Genomic DNA, 15248 nt, shown 5'->3' on the forward strand with positions numbered 1-15248 from the left:
ATAAAATTGAACTTAAATTTTTATAACAATAATAAATAAATAAAAATAACGATCATAAAAGTATTATTATTAATAAATTAAAAAGAAGTTAACAATCATAAATTAATAAAAAAAAGTAACGATCATAAATTTATTATTATTAATAAATTAATAAAAAAAAGGTAACAATTATAAATTTATTATAATTCAATTATGAAAATATGGTTCCTTCATGAGAACTGTGATGACAGTTTGACACAACTCCATAACTGAACTCCCCTAACTGAATTTTACGTACGACGAACCTATTTGATTATCGTTGGATATGTTCTTAGTGTCGTAAATGTTACAGATCTAAAGAGATATGTATTCTAAACAATTGAATTTTGTCATATTAATAACAAGTAGATTCATCTTTATATTTTTAATAGTTTGAATTTGTATTGCATCAATATATTTTACAATTTGAATTAATGAATATTGTTTCTTTGAATAAAAAAAAGATAATTTAATTATTAAATAGTTTCTTTTATTGTTTAAATCAACTCCACTAATTTTCATGTTGCCAAAAAACCCCTCCATTAATTTTCATATATTTTTTTATACTTGATCAAATAACTTCAAAAAAATGTATAATACAATCTTTAAAAATATAAATAAATCTCATTTGCTTGATTATATTATTACAAAATTGAAAATTTGTATAAAATTTTATTTATTTAATAATTAATATCACGTGATAATAATCAATGATTAAATTGATAAAACTAACTTCCAAGAGTAACTTTGAATATAGTAATTCCGGATGAAGTTGATTTAATTAGGAGTAACGTAGAATCTTCTAAATTTACTGTAAAAATATTGAATGTTGTCAATTCAACCATCTAAGTAAGAGTGATTACTAAATACATTAATTCTTTATTTTTTTTTTTAATTTTAAAAGATATATTAATTTCACCATAATTAATTTGTACAATAAAAAAATTTCATATTTAAATTTAAGATAAGACTTCTAACATAATAATATTGACATTTTTCATAAAGATATTAACTTAATATATTTTTATTAAAACTATTTAACACTTCGTAAAATGCTTACAAATGAATAGATAGTACATTTTTTTAAAATATAAAAAAAATGTTGCCTATAGGATCACATAGTTACCTATGATATTTCAAATAATAGGAAACTTTTTTTGGTAAAAAATAATAGAAAACTTGTACTCTATTTGATCATTAATATATATGTTTTTGTCTTGAATAATAACTAGATCAAAATTTATTTTTAATTGAAAAAATAAAAAGAAACTAGTTCCATAAGAATCCCCTTTTATTTAAATAAAAACAAGGTATTAAAATGATGTTCGTATGAAATTAACATTTCAAACTTTAATCCAGACGTTTCAAAGGTGTTCAACATCGCTTTTTAGTTCATTTGAATACAGTGTAATCTCATTTTATTCATTATTATTTATAATATATTAAATTAATATTAAATGTGTTTTAGACAATTAAATTGTATTTTAATTGATATTTGATTAAGAATCTTTACATAGATATTATAAATAAAATATATTATGAGATCTTTAAGTTACACCAAAGTAACATATTTATCATTTTTTTTAATAAGTTAGTTATTTATCTTTTTTTTTTTTATGTCAAATTTATCTTTTATATTTGTAAATGTTTGACCCAAATTTCAAACTAGTAAAATTGAAACCCAAAATTCTCTCAAGTTTTTCAATAAACTTGTATAATTTTTAAGAGATTTTGATTGCAATAGTCTTTAAAACATAAGTCCTCAATCAACTTTTAGAAAAATAATTGAATTAGAGAGAATTCGAGTGAGATGCATATTAGGGTTTTTGAAATTAAATGTGAAATTATCTTAATCTAGATCATAAAATTATATGAAAATTTATTATTTTGTTCTTTATATGATCGATAACAAAACTCTTAGTAAAAATTTATGACTAAAAATGATTGAAACGAGGTTACGACTAAAAATGGTTCAACATTGTTACATTTACAAATATAAATAACTAGCTTGATAAAAAAAAAAGTTAAATGACCAAATTGATATTTTCATGTAATATAAAGGACTATAGAATGTATTTTACTGATATTATATTACTAAAAAATATAAGATTGCTTTTGAGACTTAGGTGAGCGAATTAAGAAGTTGAATGGTAAAAAAGGATACATATTCCATCTTCCACTTTAAGAAAATATTCCATCTTCCACTTTAAGAAAGTACTAGAAATACTAACATTGACTATTAATAAAAAAGTCATTGACTTTAGAGATTAAGGATAATGGTTAAGTAAATATTTAATAAATAGACATGAAAACACAATAAGCATTACAAATATCCATCAAAACCGATCTCAACTCTAATAGAAAACTCCCTTTAATTGGATGCAAATACGGGTGTAAATTTTTTTCGAAATTAAAATTCAAAAACATAATTGAAGTTGAGGATGATGACATATGTCCTACACACACCCCCTCAAATATGTCCTATTATTAATAAAATTATCATTATATTTTAATTTTGTTATATATATATATATACATATATATATATATATATATATATGTGTGTGTGTGTGTGTAATCAATAGTGGAAGAGGCAAAACCCTAATGTCATACCCTATTCTTAAACAAACATCTTCAATATAATGATCCAAAAAACATACATATTTACCGACAGACACATGTCGAGTTTAAAAGACATAAACTTCAACAATATAAAATAATTTTATACATTTTATTATATCACAACATTAATTTCATAATATTCTAACAAAAGTGAGATAATTTGACAAAATACAAGAATATTATTAGACGTCGGTGTAAAACTAATTTATACAAATAATAATAATAATGCATCTCCCATTTTGTCAAAAATATTTGCTCTAAAAGTTATGATTTTCCCCTTCCTATATAATACCATCCAAGTATGGAAAAACAAATAAAATGGACGCATATAAACACAAAAACTTGCAATTTTCTGAATCTAAAATCATTAACCAATGACAATAATAAAACTAATTAATCTTTGGACTTGATCCGAAGTGTTGGACCTAATTGAGTCACAAAATAATACATACAAATATATATGTATCTCTTATATAAATCTATATGAAGGCCTTACATATAACATAGTTAGGAAAGGCAATTTGGCTGGCCATTGCCTTGTATAACCTAAAAAGTTCATGATGAATTAAATAATTATATGTTAAGGTCAAAGTGTTTGGAACACTGCTCTTTTGGTTCCCCTCCTGAACTACTACCCTCAATTTTGTGGTTGTTAATTTGGTATGGTCCTCTACTAATGACCCTGCAACAATTAAAAATTCCATTAAATTAGCATTGACCAACATAAAAAGAAAACTTTACAAATAAAATATAATTTTTTTTGACTAAAAATAATTAATTAAAATTGGTCCTTACCTTTCTTTTCTTTTCTCAAGGAATTTAAGAAGTGAAGCTCTTCTTGGATATCTCATATCTGTTTTTGGAAAAAAAAAGTTATTGTAGCATTGAATTAGTGTATGAACTTTTACTTGCTTAAGTATATACGACAAAATTAAGCCAAAAAAAATAGTATGTACGACAAATAAGGATAAATGAAGATATTGATTAACTTACCAGAACCAATGACTTGGTTTTCTCTAGGGGTTTCTAAGGCAGTCTTTGGTTGAGGAACTTTGGAATCCTTTAATTTTTCACTAGTGATAGGTGCACTTGTTGGATTTTCCTCCCTGCTTGAATTTTCAGAGGCTAATTTGGTGGCCAATTCCATGATTTCCGTCGCTTTCTCCGGCCGAAAAGCGTCAAATACTAACATTTTTCCGGCGTAGAATATTGTCAATTGAGGAGTTTCAGAATTTGTTGATCTGTATGAAATAAGCAGCAATTAGAACATTTTTTTTTTAAATACTAACAAATACTATCATTTAAGAAAATAAAAAAATGAAAAACTTATTAAAAATGCTTTTTTTTTTCAATATCATAAATGGAGTATATATATATTTTACTTGATGCAATTTAGTGTATCTATTATTACCAATTCACATAATTAATCCCCCTATTTAAAAAGTTGACAATTTTAATCTCTCCCTCAAACTTTTGAACTATAAAAATGATGATTTGATATATTTTAAATGACATGAAATACAATTCTATTATATAGAAATATCCAAATGCATTAATTAAATTAAAAATATGAAAATTTTCTGAAATTGAAAACTAAGTTTTTACGGCATTTCATTTCAATTTCATGAGTTTTAATCGTTCTACATCATCCTATCATATGTCACATTATTTAAAGCATCACACTTCATCATGTTTTAGTTAAAAAAATCAGAGGGAGTGACTAAAACTGTTGATTTTTAAAATAGGATGATAAATTTCGTGAATCATTAAAAATAAAATGACTAAAACTACAATTAAACTTATATTTTCCGCCATAATTTCGGTGAAAATGGATCTCCTTTGGATTAGACAAGAACTGCAAAGTATTGTAGGTTCACCCAACCATTGATGTTCAATAACATTAGGTTATAATTTTGTTTTAGTTATAAATTCATTTATTGTGTGGGTTAGAGATCTGGTGAATCAATCTTAATACAACAACACCCTTTATAATATACAGATTATTAATTTGGTGACTATTGAAGTAATATTGATTTGGTACTCATCAATTAGTCAGATCTACACATCTTTCTTTCTTTCTTTTTTTATCTCAATCTTTTGGCTTAGAGAAATTGGGTCATGACTGATCCAATGTTCAACTCGGCATTAAATTAAATCTAATCAAATATTATTTCAACTAATAGTGAATTAAGTAAAGACCTACTCAAGCCGATTCGACCTTAACTAAACGTTATTAGCCAAATGCATCAAAACTTTGTTAAACAGATCCATAGATCATGTAAAAATTTAATCATTCACCAGCCTATGTCTTCACCAATTTACATTTACATGAAAAGCATAGACAACATTATAAATTTCTATAATAGACTTTCTTATAGAACAATTGCATAAATTAAAATTATCACACACACCTTATATTAGACTTCTTAATGCAGGGGTTTTCCACAAGCTGGGGAAGAGAATCCATAGCAGAAGCATTTAGTCTCAAACCTCCATCTGAGTTTTGCTTGTTGCCTAACAAATCCTTTGTACTTGCTAAAAATTTCATAACAAAAAAAAAAAAAAACAATACACCCATCAGAAAAATCTATCAGTAAATTTCATAAACTTTATACAACATTTACATGTAACTAAGCAAGTACTAATATACAAATAATTTTCCAATACCAAACCATCCATTATGAGACAAAAAAAAATTGAAACAGCCTCACAGAACATAAATCAAATTTGTACAAAAAAAAATGGATTTAAATTAAATAATAAACAATTCACAAACCAAATAATTAATTGGCAAGGAAAAAAACCAAAAATAAATTAAAAATAGAAATTAACATTACATAATGCCAAATAAGAAGGGACCCATTTTTTTTAAGAAAGGGAAATAAGAAAGAAACCATTCAAACAAACAAAAAAAAGGTACCTTTAGGCTTAATTTTCCCAAATAATCCAGGAGTAGAATCACCAGAAATTCTTTTTTCCTTCAAGAATTGACTCAAAAGACTACAAGTCTGTGAAAATTTGAACTTCTCCGGTGCCTTGCCGGACCTCTGGCTATCGGAAACCGTATTAGGGAAAGTTGACATTTTTAACAAAACCACTAACAAAATAAATATGTGAACTAAGAAATTTGTTCACAAAAGAATATAACTTTGAAACTTTCTTGGTTAGAGGGTGTGAAATGAGAGAAGTTTTTTTTTTTTGTTTTCTTTTTCTAAAGCATGTTCCTTGAAGCTGCTTTGGTCTGAAATGTGAGACCATGTGGTCTTTATCTTCGTATTTTTTTTATTTTTTAATAAACTTTTCTTGCACATTATTAATTAAATATTGCTGTATGATATTAATTAATTATTTTTTATTTGATGCACGTGTTTTTTGTGTGTGGAAAAGTAGGCTGGCTTCAAAGTTCATTCACTTCAAAGTACTATCTGACCACTTGAAAGTCCAACATGAGAAAAACAAGTGTTTTTAGTGAGTAAGTAATACTTATGGCATCTCCAACTAGATGTTTCCACTAATAAACACCATTGTAAATCAATATTAAATATTGGATGTTTATGAAAGTACTCTCATCATTTTTTTGGTTTTATGTAATTAATTGTATTAAAATAAATTAATATTGTTGAAATGTAATAATATAAAATTATCAGTGAAATTTAATAAATATTTTTGAGATGTTAGATTCGCGATAATAATATTTATTAAAAATTACGATTATAAATTATTTTATCTGATTCTACTTATAAGAAGGAAATAAAACCCCAAAAAACATGAATACAAATAAACTAATTTATTATATTATTTTTTGAATATTTTCACAAATATAGCCGTTAAAGAAAAGTGTAAAACATTAAATATACTAATTAGTATTTAAAAGATAAATATTAAATAAAAATATAACAATTATTTAAACAATAAATAAATCTTAAAGTTATAGTTTTTATTATAAATGAGACTAAAGTTTTTTTTAAAGTTTTTTCTTATAATTAAGATCGAAGGTAGCATAAAATAAGTGATGTGTATACCTGAAATATGTCTAATCAGCTTAAGTGAAAATTTATATTGTGGATGCTCTTAAGAATAAATAAAAAATAAATAAAGAATTTAATTTATAAGTGAGTTTTACATGAAATGCCTTTGTAAATTATTTTTTGTATTCTTTTTAATAATATTTTGTTTATATAAAAAAATCTTTGAAATTGATCCATCGTAAAATATTATTAATAATTGTAATTGAGTGACAGTAAAAGAAATTTATACTAATTGTAATTTGAGTGACAGTAAAAAAAATTTATACTAATATATATAAATAATTATTTTTTATGATTTTATTTTCACACATTATTTTTCTTCTAAATAAATATCTCATAAACTTACAAATAATTTTAGTGTCTCAAAAGATTTGCAAATTATTACATTATTTTTTCTTCCTTGACATTATTATAATAAAAGAAAGATTTTACGGTGTACATAAAAAAAATAAAATAATATTATTGAAACATAAAATTTAATACAAAATAAAATATAAATATAATATTTTGTTATTTTATAAAAAATAAAATATAACCTTATTATATTTTATATAATAAAATATTTATATTATATTTTATATCAAATTTTATATTTTAATAATATTATTAAAAAAATGATGTCATATTTATATACCATTTAAAATATGAAATTATTTTTTTATTTTTTTATTTTTCAATCACATTAACTATTTCCACTGAAGTCAATGAAAGAAGACAAATATAATTATAATTCTTCAATGAACTTTAAACTTTAAAGTCCTTTTCACGGTATAAATTTTTTTTAAAATAAAAAAAATAACATTACTATTTTAACAATTGATATTTTCAATTCAGTTTATCGCAATTTTATTGCTATCAAGATTTTTCTTGTTATAAGAATTAATATTTAAACATATTCTTGTAAAGAAAAAAGAAGAATTCAAATAATTTGGGGCTATTTCTAACCGTAAGTATTAAAGTCATACAATACCTTCATTCTTTTAGTTTTTTATTTTGAGTTTTTATCTAAGTTTAAAATTATTATTGATGTTAAATATGTTTAAAATTTGGTTTTAAACAAAAAAAGGAACAACCGTCGTCATGATTAATGTAGGATTTTATTTTATGTTATTGAGCTTATGAGTTAATTTGTGAAAAAAACTAGTTTAAGTCTTACTTTTAAACTTTGAAAGTTAGGTGAGTTTATCTACTAATAATTCTGAACAATTATGTATTTTTCTTTAAACGATCATGTTAATGATAAAAAAAAACTGTGTCTTAGGTGTGATTTTTTTAACTATTTCAAAGAAAACTAAGTTAGACGGTGAATATTTTGTAAAATAAAAGTAAAAATATAAATAAAGATAAAATGCAAATAAATAATGAGTAAAATAATATTTTAATTAATTGATGTCTCTAGAATGATATTTATAATTAACAATTCATTATATACCAATGACCATATCCTAACTCCTTTTAGTTATTACCATGGCCAACTAAAAATCATGATTTTAACCTCTATTAGCTATAATATATCGTAGTCAACTACAAATTATGAATTGTTTGTCGTTATTCGATTAAACTCGTGGTCGACTCTAAGATAATGAATTACTATTCACCTAATATTCTCATATTTTGCATATATGATGGTAATGTGAATGTACTCATTTCTTCTCTTTTTTTTATAGTGCTCCCGACAAATTAAAATATTAATAATAATATTAAATTTATTGATAATAATATTATTTTTACAACATTATTTTTTAATAGAGATAATTAGCTAATATTTTTGTTGAAGTATTTATGATTGATTGTAGAAAAATATGTATATTAATTAAGAATATATTAATAATTAATAGAAATAAAAATTCAAAAATAATCTTATAAAAAGGGACAATTTTTAAAGAGGATTTTATTAGAATCAATTCTTTTCTGATTATTAGAATCAATTTCATAGTTATGGGCTTAAAGATTTTGAATTGAGCTTCAATTAAATTTCTTGAATCCAAAATCACTTATCCTTTCACCCCCTCATCACTATTCACAAACACTGAATAATAAACCAAGCTCTCATATTTTGGAATCAAAGTAACATATGTTTTATTCATTTGAGAATGAATTGCACCATTATGACACCAACTTTCGACAAGCTACCATAATATCAACACCACACAGCGACCAAATTTTATTGAAAAATACCACATTCATTTCCATCTCCCAACCAGTGCACCTTTTGCAAGCCTACTTGTTATGTTAGTTAGTAACCAAACCTAGCTTCCTACCAAAACCTCATCCTACAAAAGAGAACCATAACTTTTACTGTGTTAAAAAATATGTACTTTTTTTTTTTCTTAAAAAATATATGTACTTCTACTGTGTTAAAAAATATGTAGTTGAATACATTTAATTTATACAATTAGAATAAAAAAATAAGTCTATTTAAATTATCATCTATGACTAATAAATTGAATCGTTGAAAAGTCTTTAAGTCTTAATTCAATTAGCAAATGTCAATACTATTAGATTGATTAAGTCGTTAAAAATATGAAAAAAATTATATTAAATAAAAGGTAATTTAAAACGAGAAATATTTGCTTGCACAAAGAAAAAGTAATTAAGTAATATGACTATATTATATTTTAATTATTTGTTTATTTCTTTATGAACGTGTGTCCAAGTTTTTTTTTTTTAATTTGGATTTGTGTCAATATTTACTTGTTTAGAAGTATTCTCATAAAGTATGAGAGAACTTATTAATATTTATTTATATTTCTTTACAAGAAATATAAATTTTAAGAATAATATTAGACTTCCTCGTATTTTATATAGTAAAAACCAAACAAGTATTTCTTTGCATAGTTTCACATAATCCAAAAGTCTGTCTCACCCGGGTTGAAATGAAAGTTGTCACCTAACAATATTATCCAATGAGTGTAAATTATGTACGGATAGAGATAACTATGATATGATGATATATAAAGTGGAATAAAAATATAATAAATATAATTATATTATGTATTTGATATATATATATATATATATATATATATATATATATGATAATTAAAATGATAATAATATTTTATTTTATCATATATCACATTTCATCAATATAATATAGTATATTTAAATAATAAAATTATTATTATAAACAGTTATATATTATTTTTTAAATTAATTTATTATATTTTGAATATTATAAATTAAAAAATATGAAAAAAATTAAATAAATAATAAAATATTTGTATTTAAAAATATTGACATTACTAACGATTTAAATTTTTAAAAAGAAGTACGAGTAACCAAATAATACTATTTTATTTATTAGAATATAAATAAAAATATGATATATATATATATATATATATATATATATATTATATTATGTAAAAGATAAAAATATCGTTGTAAACTAATTTTATTTATTTTAAAATTTTAATTAATTTTCATATTTTTATAATTTTGAATACTAATTTATTAAATTATATAAAAAAATAAAACTATATTGTGATAAAATCATACATATTTTTTAAATTAATTATTAATATTTTATTTTTAAGTTTAAGTTCTAATTCTATTAATTATTTTTATATTTATATTTAATTATATTTCAATTTTATATTTTAAATGATAATTTATAAGGATAATTGAGTAAATTACTACTCTTATCATATGTTATTAATTTTTAACCTAACTTTTATTAAGAATAAAAATTTCAATTAAAGAGACAAAATATGATAAATTTCTAAATTAAATTTTCATATCTTATTAGTTCATCAAACACTTGATTAAGATAATATATAATAACTTATTCATATTATGTCTCTTATTCTGTCCATTAAACGGACCCTTAAAGTTTTTAGAAAATTTAATTATTTTATTAAATAAGTTAAATTGACTAGATTTTAAATAAATCATATACCATAATATTTTATTTTATTTTTCTAGGAAAACCATATACCATAAGTTCTCATCCAATTACTATATATATTTTTTTATGAACTCGTTATATTTTATTCGGCAATCTTATTAAGTGCAGTGCATCGACCTTGCTTGTCTCTATTTTAAATATATACTCGTACTTGTCTATAAATATGTAAAGAAATACAAGTTTTAAGAATAATATTAGAGGCTAAACTTAAATTTAGAGACTTAATTACAAATAATGTAGAAGTTAATAATTTAAGTTAATTTTTAAAAGTTCAAAATTCTATCAAAATATTTTTCTTTATCAAAAGTGTTAATTATAAATTACTAAAATTTAAAGAACATTCATGTAAGGATGAATCGGCTCGTTTTGGATGAATCGGCTCGTTTTATTCGCTAAATTAGCTGGATTGAAGGTTTTACTTGTCTATCTAAGTTAGTTCGTCCTATTTAATCCGTTGAAAAAATAGATAGATCATGGGATAAAGCAGGTTTGGCTTGATGAATTAGATTGCAAAAATTATTATTTTTGACTATATTTAAAAGTTTCTTTTTTACTATTTCAACCAAATTATAAAAAAAGAAACTAAAATTGAATTGTTAATTAACCAACCCAAATTAAAAGAGCAAGATATAGAGTTGTTACAGTGAATCTCAAATCCTACACAAAAGCTAATTAAGGTATGAAATTTATGTACAATAATAAAAAAAATTGAATGATATAACTTTAGTTCGCCAATTCATAAAAAAGTCCGACATATTTTTTTTATGTTCAGAATAGAAAGTTAAATTTTATAATGATTATAATATATTTGTCAAAATAAATAAATTGTAATATATTTATTTTAATATTAATAAATTTATTTTGAGACTTTAACTATGTTAGTAGTGATTTTAGTTTGACATTTGAGTGTATCAATTAATGTTAATTGCCTTTATTAGGTAAAAGAATATATTAAACGAACTGATAACAAGGTGAGCTGGCGGCTTTGCCATCCCTAGATATACAAGATCGGTAACTAAACACATTTTCTAGACAGATAATTAAACATTTTTACTTAGACACAATCAAAAGAAACATTTTTACTATAAATATATATGTTAGGCAAAAACGTGAAATGAATGGTGTTGCGTGCCGACAGCTTCATACGCGTATGGGGTCCATTTAAGAGTGTGAATCACGTTTCCTTGTGAATCGTGTCGTCATTTCATACAATGGGATGCTTCGATTAATAAGCACAATTTTAAATACACTTTCATGGTAGAGCATATAAATTGGGTGGCTATAGAGAAATGTAGTTATGAACACATTCTATTCTCTTTATTTTTTTTGGGTTTCACATAATTAATATTAATTGTATTAAATAAATTAATATTAATTGTATTAAATAAATTAATATTGTTGAAATATAATAATATGAAATTAATTTTAGTGACATTCTTTTTTTCTGTTTTGTTCAACTTCTTAATTTTTTTAATTAAGATGAGTGATTTAGGATTAATTTTTTATCTGAAGTTATTCTCTAAATCGTTTTTATCATTTTATTTTATCCAAATAAGTTATTTTCAAATCTATATAATTTGTTTTTTATTTCATCGTATTAATATGACGCTGTTTTGATTTTTCGCAATGTTGTGGTGTTGCTTTGATTTTTTATTTTGTTGTAGTGTTTATTTGATTTTAGATTAATAGATAAATTTCAAATCAGTGCAAATTCAATCAATGACTTTGACGTCTTCAACATTATAACTCCAAAGATATGAGTATTTTAGACAAATCAAATTTATATATTTTATCACGTTTATAGATATTTTGTCATTTTATCTTATTAACATTGATGTTGTGAGTTTATTTGCAGATTCATCTTTTTTATTTTTAATAATTTTAAAATGTATTGTTGATCGATATGTTTTTTTACTAATTTGAACGGAAAATGTCATTTATTTAATTATTAAAAAAATATAAAGTTATTGGTGGGACTCATTTACTATTTTCTTTTAGGTGTTGAGTTGGAGAAAAAAAAATACTTAGTAAGGACTATAATTAAAAAATTTATAAAATGAATGATATGAACACGTGACATCCATTTAAGCACCCCAGATGAGGAGTTCTATTGTGCATGCCTTGTGTTTGGGAGTTCTGGGAAAGATGAAAAAGACAACTTTGAAAAAATATTATAGGTTTAATTGCAGTTTTAATTCTTCTATTTTTATTGATTCACTAAATTAATATCTCTATTTTAAAAGTCGATATAACTAGTCTTTCTCTAATTTTTTAACTACAAAATAATAAGGTGATATGGTTTAAATAATGTGACATATGATACGGCAATGTAGAATGATTAACACCCATGAAATTGGAATAAAACGCAGTAAAAACTTAGATTTCAATTTTATGAATTTTTCATATTTTTAATTTAATTAATAATATATAAATAATTAATGTATCTATATGGTTCTATATCGTAAAATTGTATGTCACGTTATTAAAAATATGTCAAATTGTCATATTTTAGTTAGTTAAAAAATCTGATTAAGGACCAAAACTGTCACTTTTAAAATAGGTAACCAATTTCGTGAGTCAGTACAAATAAATGGACTAAAACTACAATTAAGCCAATATTATAAAGATGAATTAAAAAATAGACAAAAATATATTTATAGTCCTTTAAATTTAACACAATTTCCTCTTAGACTTTTAATTTCATTTAATCCCAATTTGATCATTTAATTAAGTAATATTTTGTTTGCACCGTTAGTTATTTATCTCACTTTCGACAATAACTAGTTCAATTAAATTTTTTTTTTGATAATTTGAAACTCTACCAAATACTGCAACAATATGTCTCTCATATTAATCTTTCAGAAAATATTCATCAAATCTTATAAATGGTATATATTTTTTAATTTTATCTACAACAATTTACACACATGTATAACATTAAAAATAAGGTAATAAAAGTTTATCCAGATAATCAATATCTTTGACTTCTTTCATATGAAAAGTAGTTTGGATAATCAACTTGTTACAATATTTCGATTAGATCTTGATATTTCATGACAGTAACGAGAAATTTTTTAAACTTTAAGGACTTTACGCATAATTTAATAATTCTTAAAAGACCAATCTTTAAGCACTTAAAGACTAAAGTAAACAAATATAACTTAAAAGATCAAATCGAAAAAAAAAAATAAAAAAATTAAAGGAATTAATATAAAATTGAGCTAAACTTAAATGACTAAATGTGTATTTTTGCCTAAAAATAAGACTTTGAGGGGTTTATTTTATTTTTTCATAATATAAGATCCCCTAATTTGATGGAACTCAAAATTGCATTGGAGCATAATTTTAGAGGCCTATAATAAATTATTCAAATTCAATCTATGTTGTTATAAGTAATACCCTCTAATAAAAATATTTTAATCATAAATATTTATTTAATATTCTCTACAAAAATAGTCTCTAAAAAAAGGTGAATATTTGTACTATTTTTTTCTCTTCCTTTTTCCCAAAGCCCTCCCATTTCATTCAAACTCCAAAATAGAGCATATGAAAACAACCATATGATAGTCACGTTCTAATACTAACATAGATCATGGTCCACCGTAAACTATATTTGAAAAATGTTTAAAATTTCAACGATTTACATATATCATCTTTTTAGTAGTAGTCTTTAATTGTAGTTGTAATATTTATTTTTATAATTGAGATAATAATTTAAATTTTACTTATTCATTAAAATAATAGAAAATAAATATATTTATCGTATTGAATCAATATCGATTAATTATTGTCTTATTTCTAAAGACGTGAAGGATCCTAAAATATTGCTTCTAAATAGTATTATTGACCTTTATTAAATATTTTTGATGATTTTTAAGTATTGATTTATGATAAATTATTTAAGAATGTAGAATTGTAGATCTTACCTATGTAATAAACAAAATTGTAAATTTTTTCGTTCAGATATGTGAGATTTGTGACACATATAACATCTCAAATTTATTAAAACTATGACAGAAATTTTTGAGTAAATATATGCCACAAAATATATTTATGATTATATTTTTTTTGGACCGAATATGATTATGCTTATAAAAAATAATCTGATTAATAAAGATATGTTTGATCTAAAATATTTGTATGTTTGATGTAAAATATTTATATAAAATGATTTAACTCATACACAGAAATATGATTGATTTAAAATATTTTTACGTTTATTTTTATTTAGAATCCAATATATTGATTGTAGGACCTTATCTAATACAAAGATCATGAATGATCCCATAAATGATTATAGATTAATAAAATTTCATGCAGAAACGGTATCGAATAAAAAATTTAATAATTATTTATAATTATATATACAAGTTTAATATTAGATGTATGAGATTTTTTTAATTGTATTAATGCATGATTTAAAAAAAGACAACCAGAATTTACAAGTTATGATTATAATATTAAATGTATGATATAATATTAGTGATGGTGCAAATACGAGAAGGGGAGAGTTGAATTGTATTTGACAAAGTTGATAATTTTTTGCTAATTTGATGAAGGCTGATTGATTTTTATGAATTATTTAGATAGGAAGCAGTCGGGTTCATATGCAGCAAACAATGAAAACATAAATAATTGAACACACAGATTTATCTTGATTCACTACTAAC

General features: G+C 22.7%; 1 protein-coding gene across 1 annotated transcript; it reads right to left on the reverse strand.

Annotated features, from left to right (window-relative positions):
• Nucleotides 1-2969: 2969 nt before the first annotated feature.
• LOC101503456 (jasmonate ZIM domain-containing protein 1) lies at nt 2970-5898 on the reverse strand. The gene is made up of 5 exons (XM_004510471.4): nt 5561-5898; nt 5052-5175; nt 3634-3881; nt 3436-3493; nt 2970-3322 (listed from the first exon to the last, which is right to left on the reverse strand). Exons 1-5 carry the CDS (start codon nt 5721-5723, stop codon nt 3214-3216), a joined length of 702 nt encoding a protein of 233 aa, XP_004510528.1. The 5' UTR covers nt 5724-5898; the 3' UTR covers nt 2970-3213.
• Between the last annotated feature and the right edge of the window lie 9350 nt (nt 5899-15248).

This window comes from Cicer arietinum, chromosome 7 (genome assembly GCF_000331145.2).
Source record: "Cicer arietinum cultivar CDC Frontier isolate Library 1 chromosome 7, Cicar.CDCFrontier_v2.0, whole genome shotgun sequence".
Taxonomy (NCBI): Eukaryota; Viridiplantae; Streptophyta; class Magnoliopsida; order Fabales; family Fabaceae; genus Cicer; species Cicer arietinum.

What these genes read in the sequence shown, in the direction of transcription:
- LOC101503456 (XM_004510471.4), bottom strand. Translation starts at nt 5,723, where the DNA reads ATGTCAACTTTCCCTAATACGGTTTCCGATAGCCAGAGGTCCGGCAAG. An exon ending in ATTAAGAAGTCTAATATAAG is followed by an intron (nt 3,882 to 5,051) that starts GTGTGTGTGATA and finishes TATTTCATACAG; the next exon opens with ATCAACAAATTCTGAAACTC. An exon ending in AAACCAAGTCATTGGTTCTG is followed by an intron (nt 3,494 to 3,633) that starts GTAAGTTAATCA and finishes TTCCAAAAACAG; the next exon opens with ATATGAGATATCCAAGAAGA.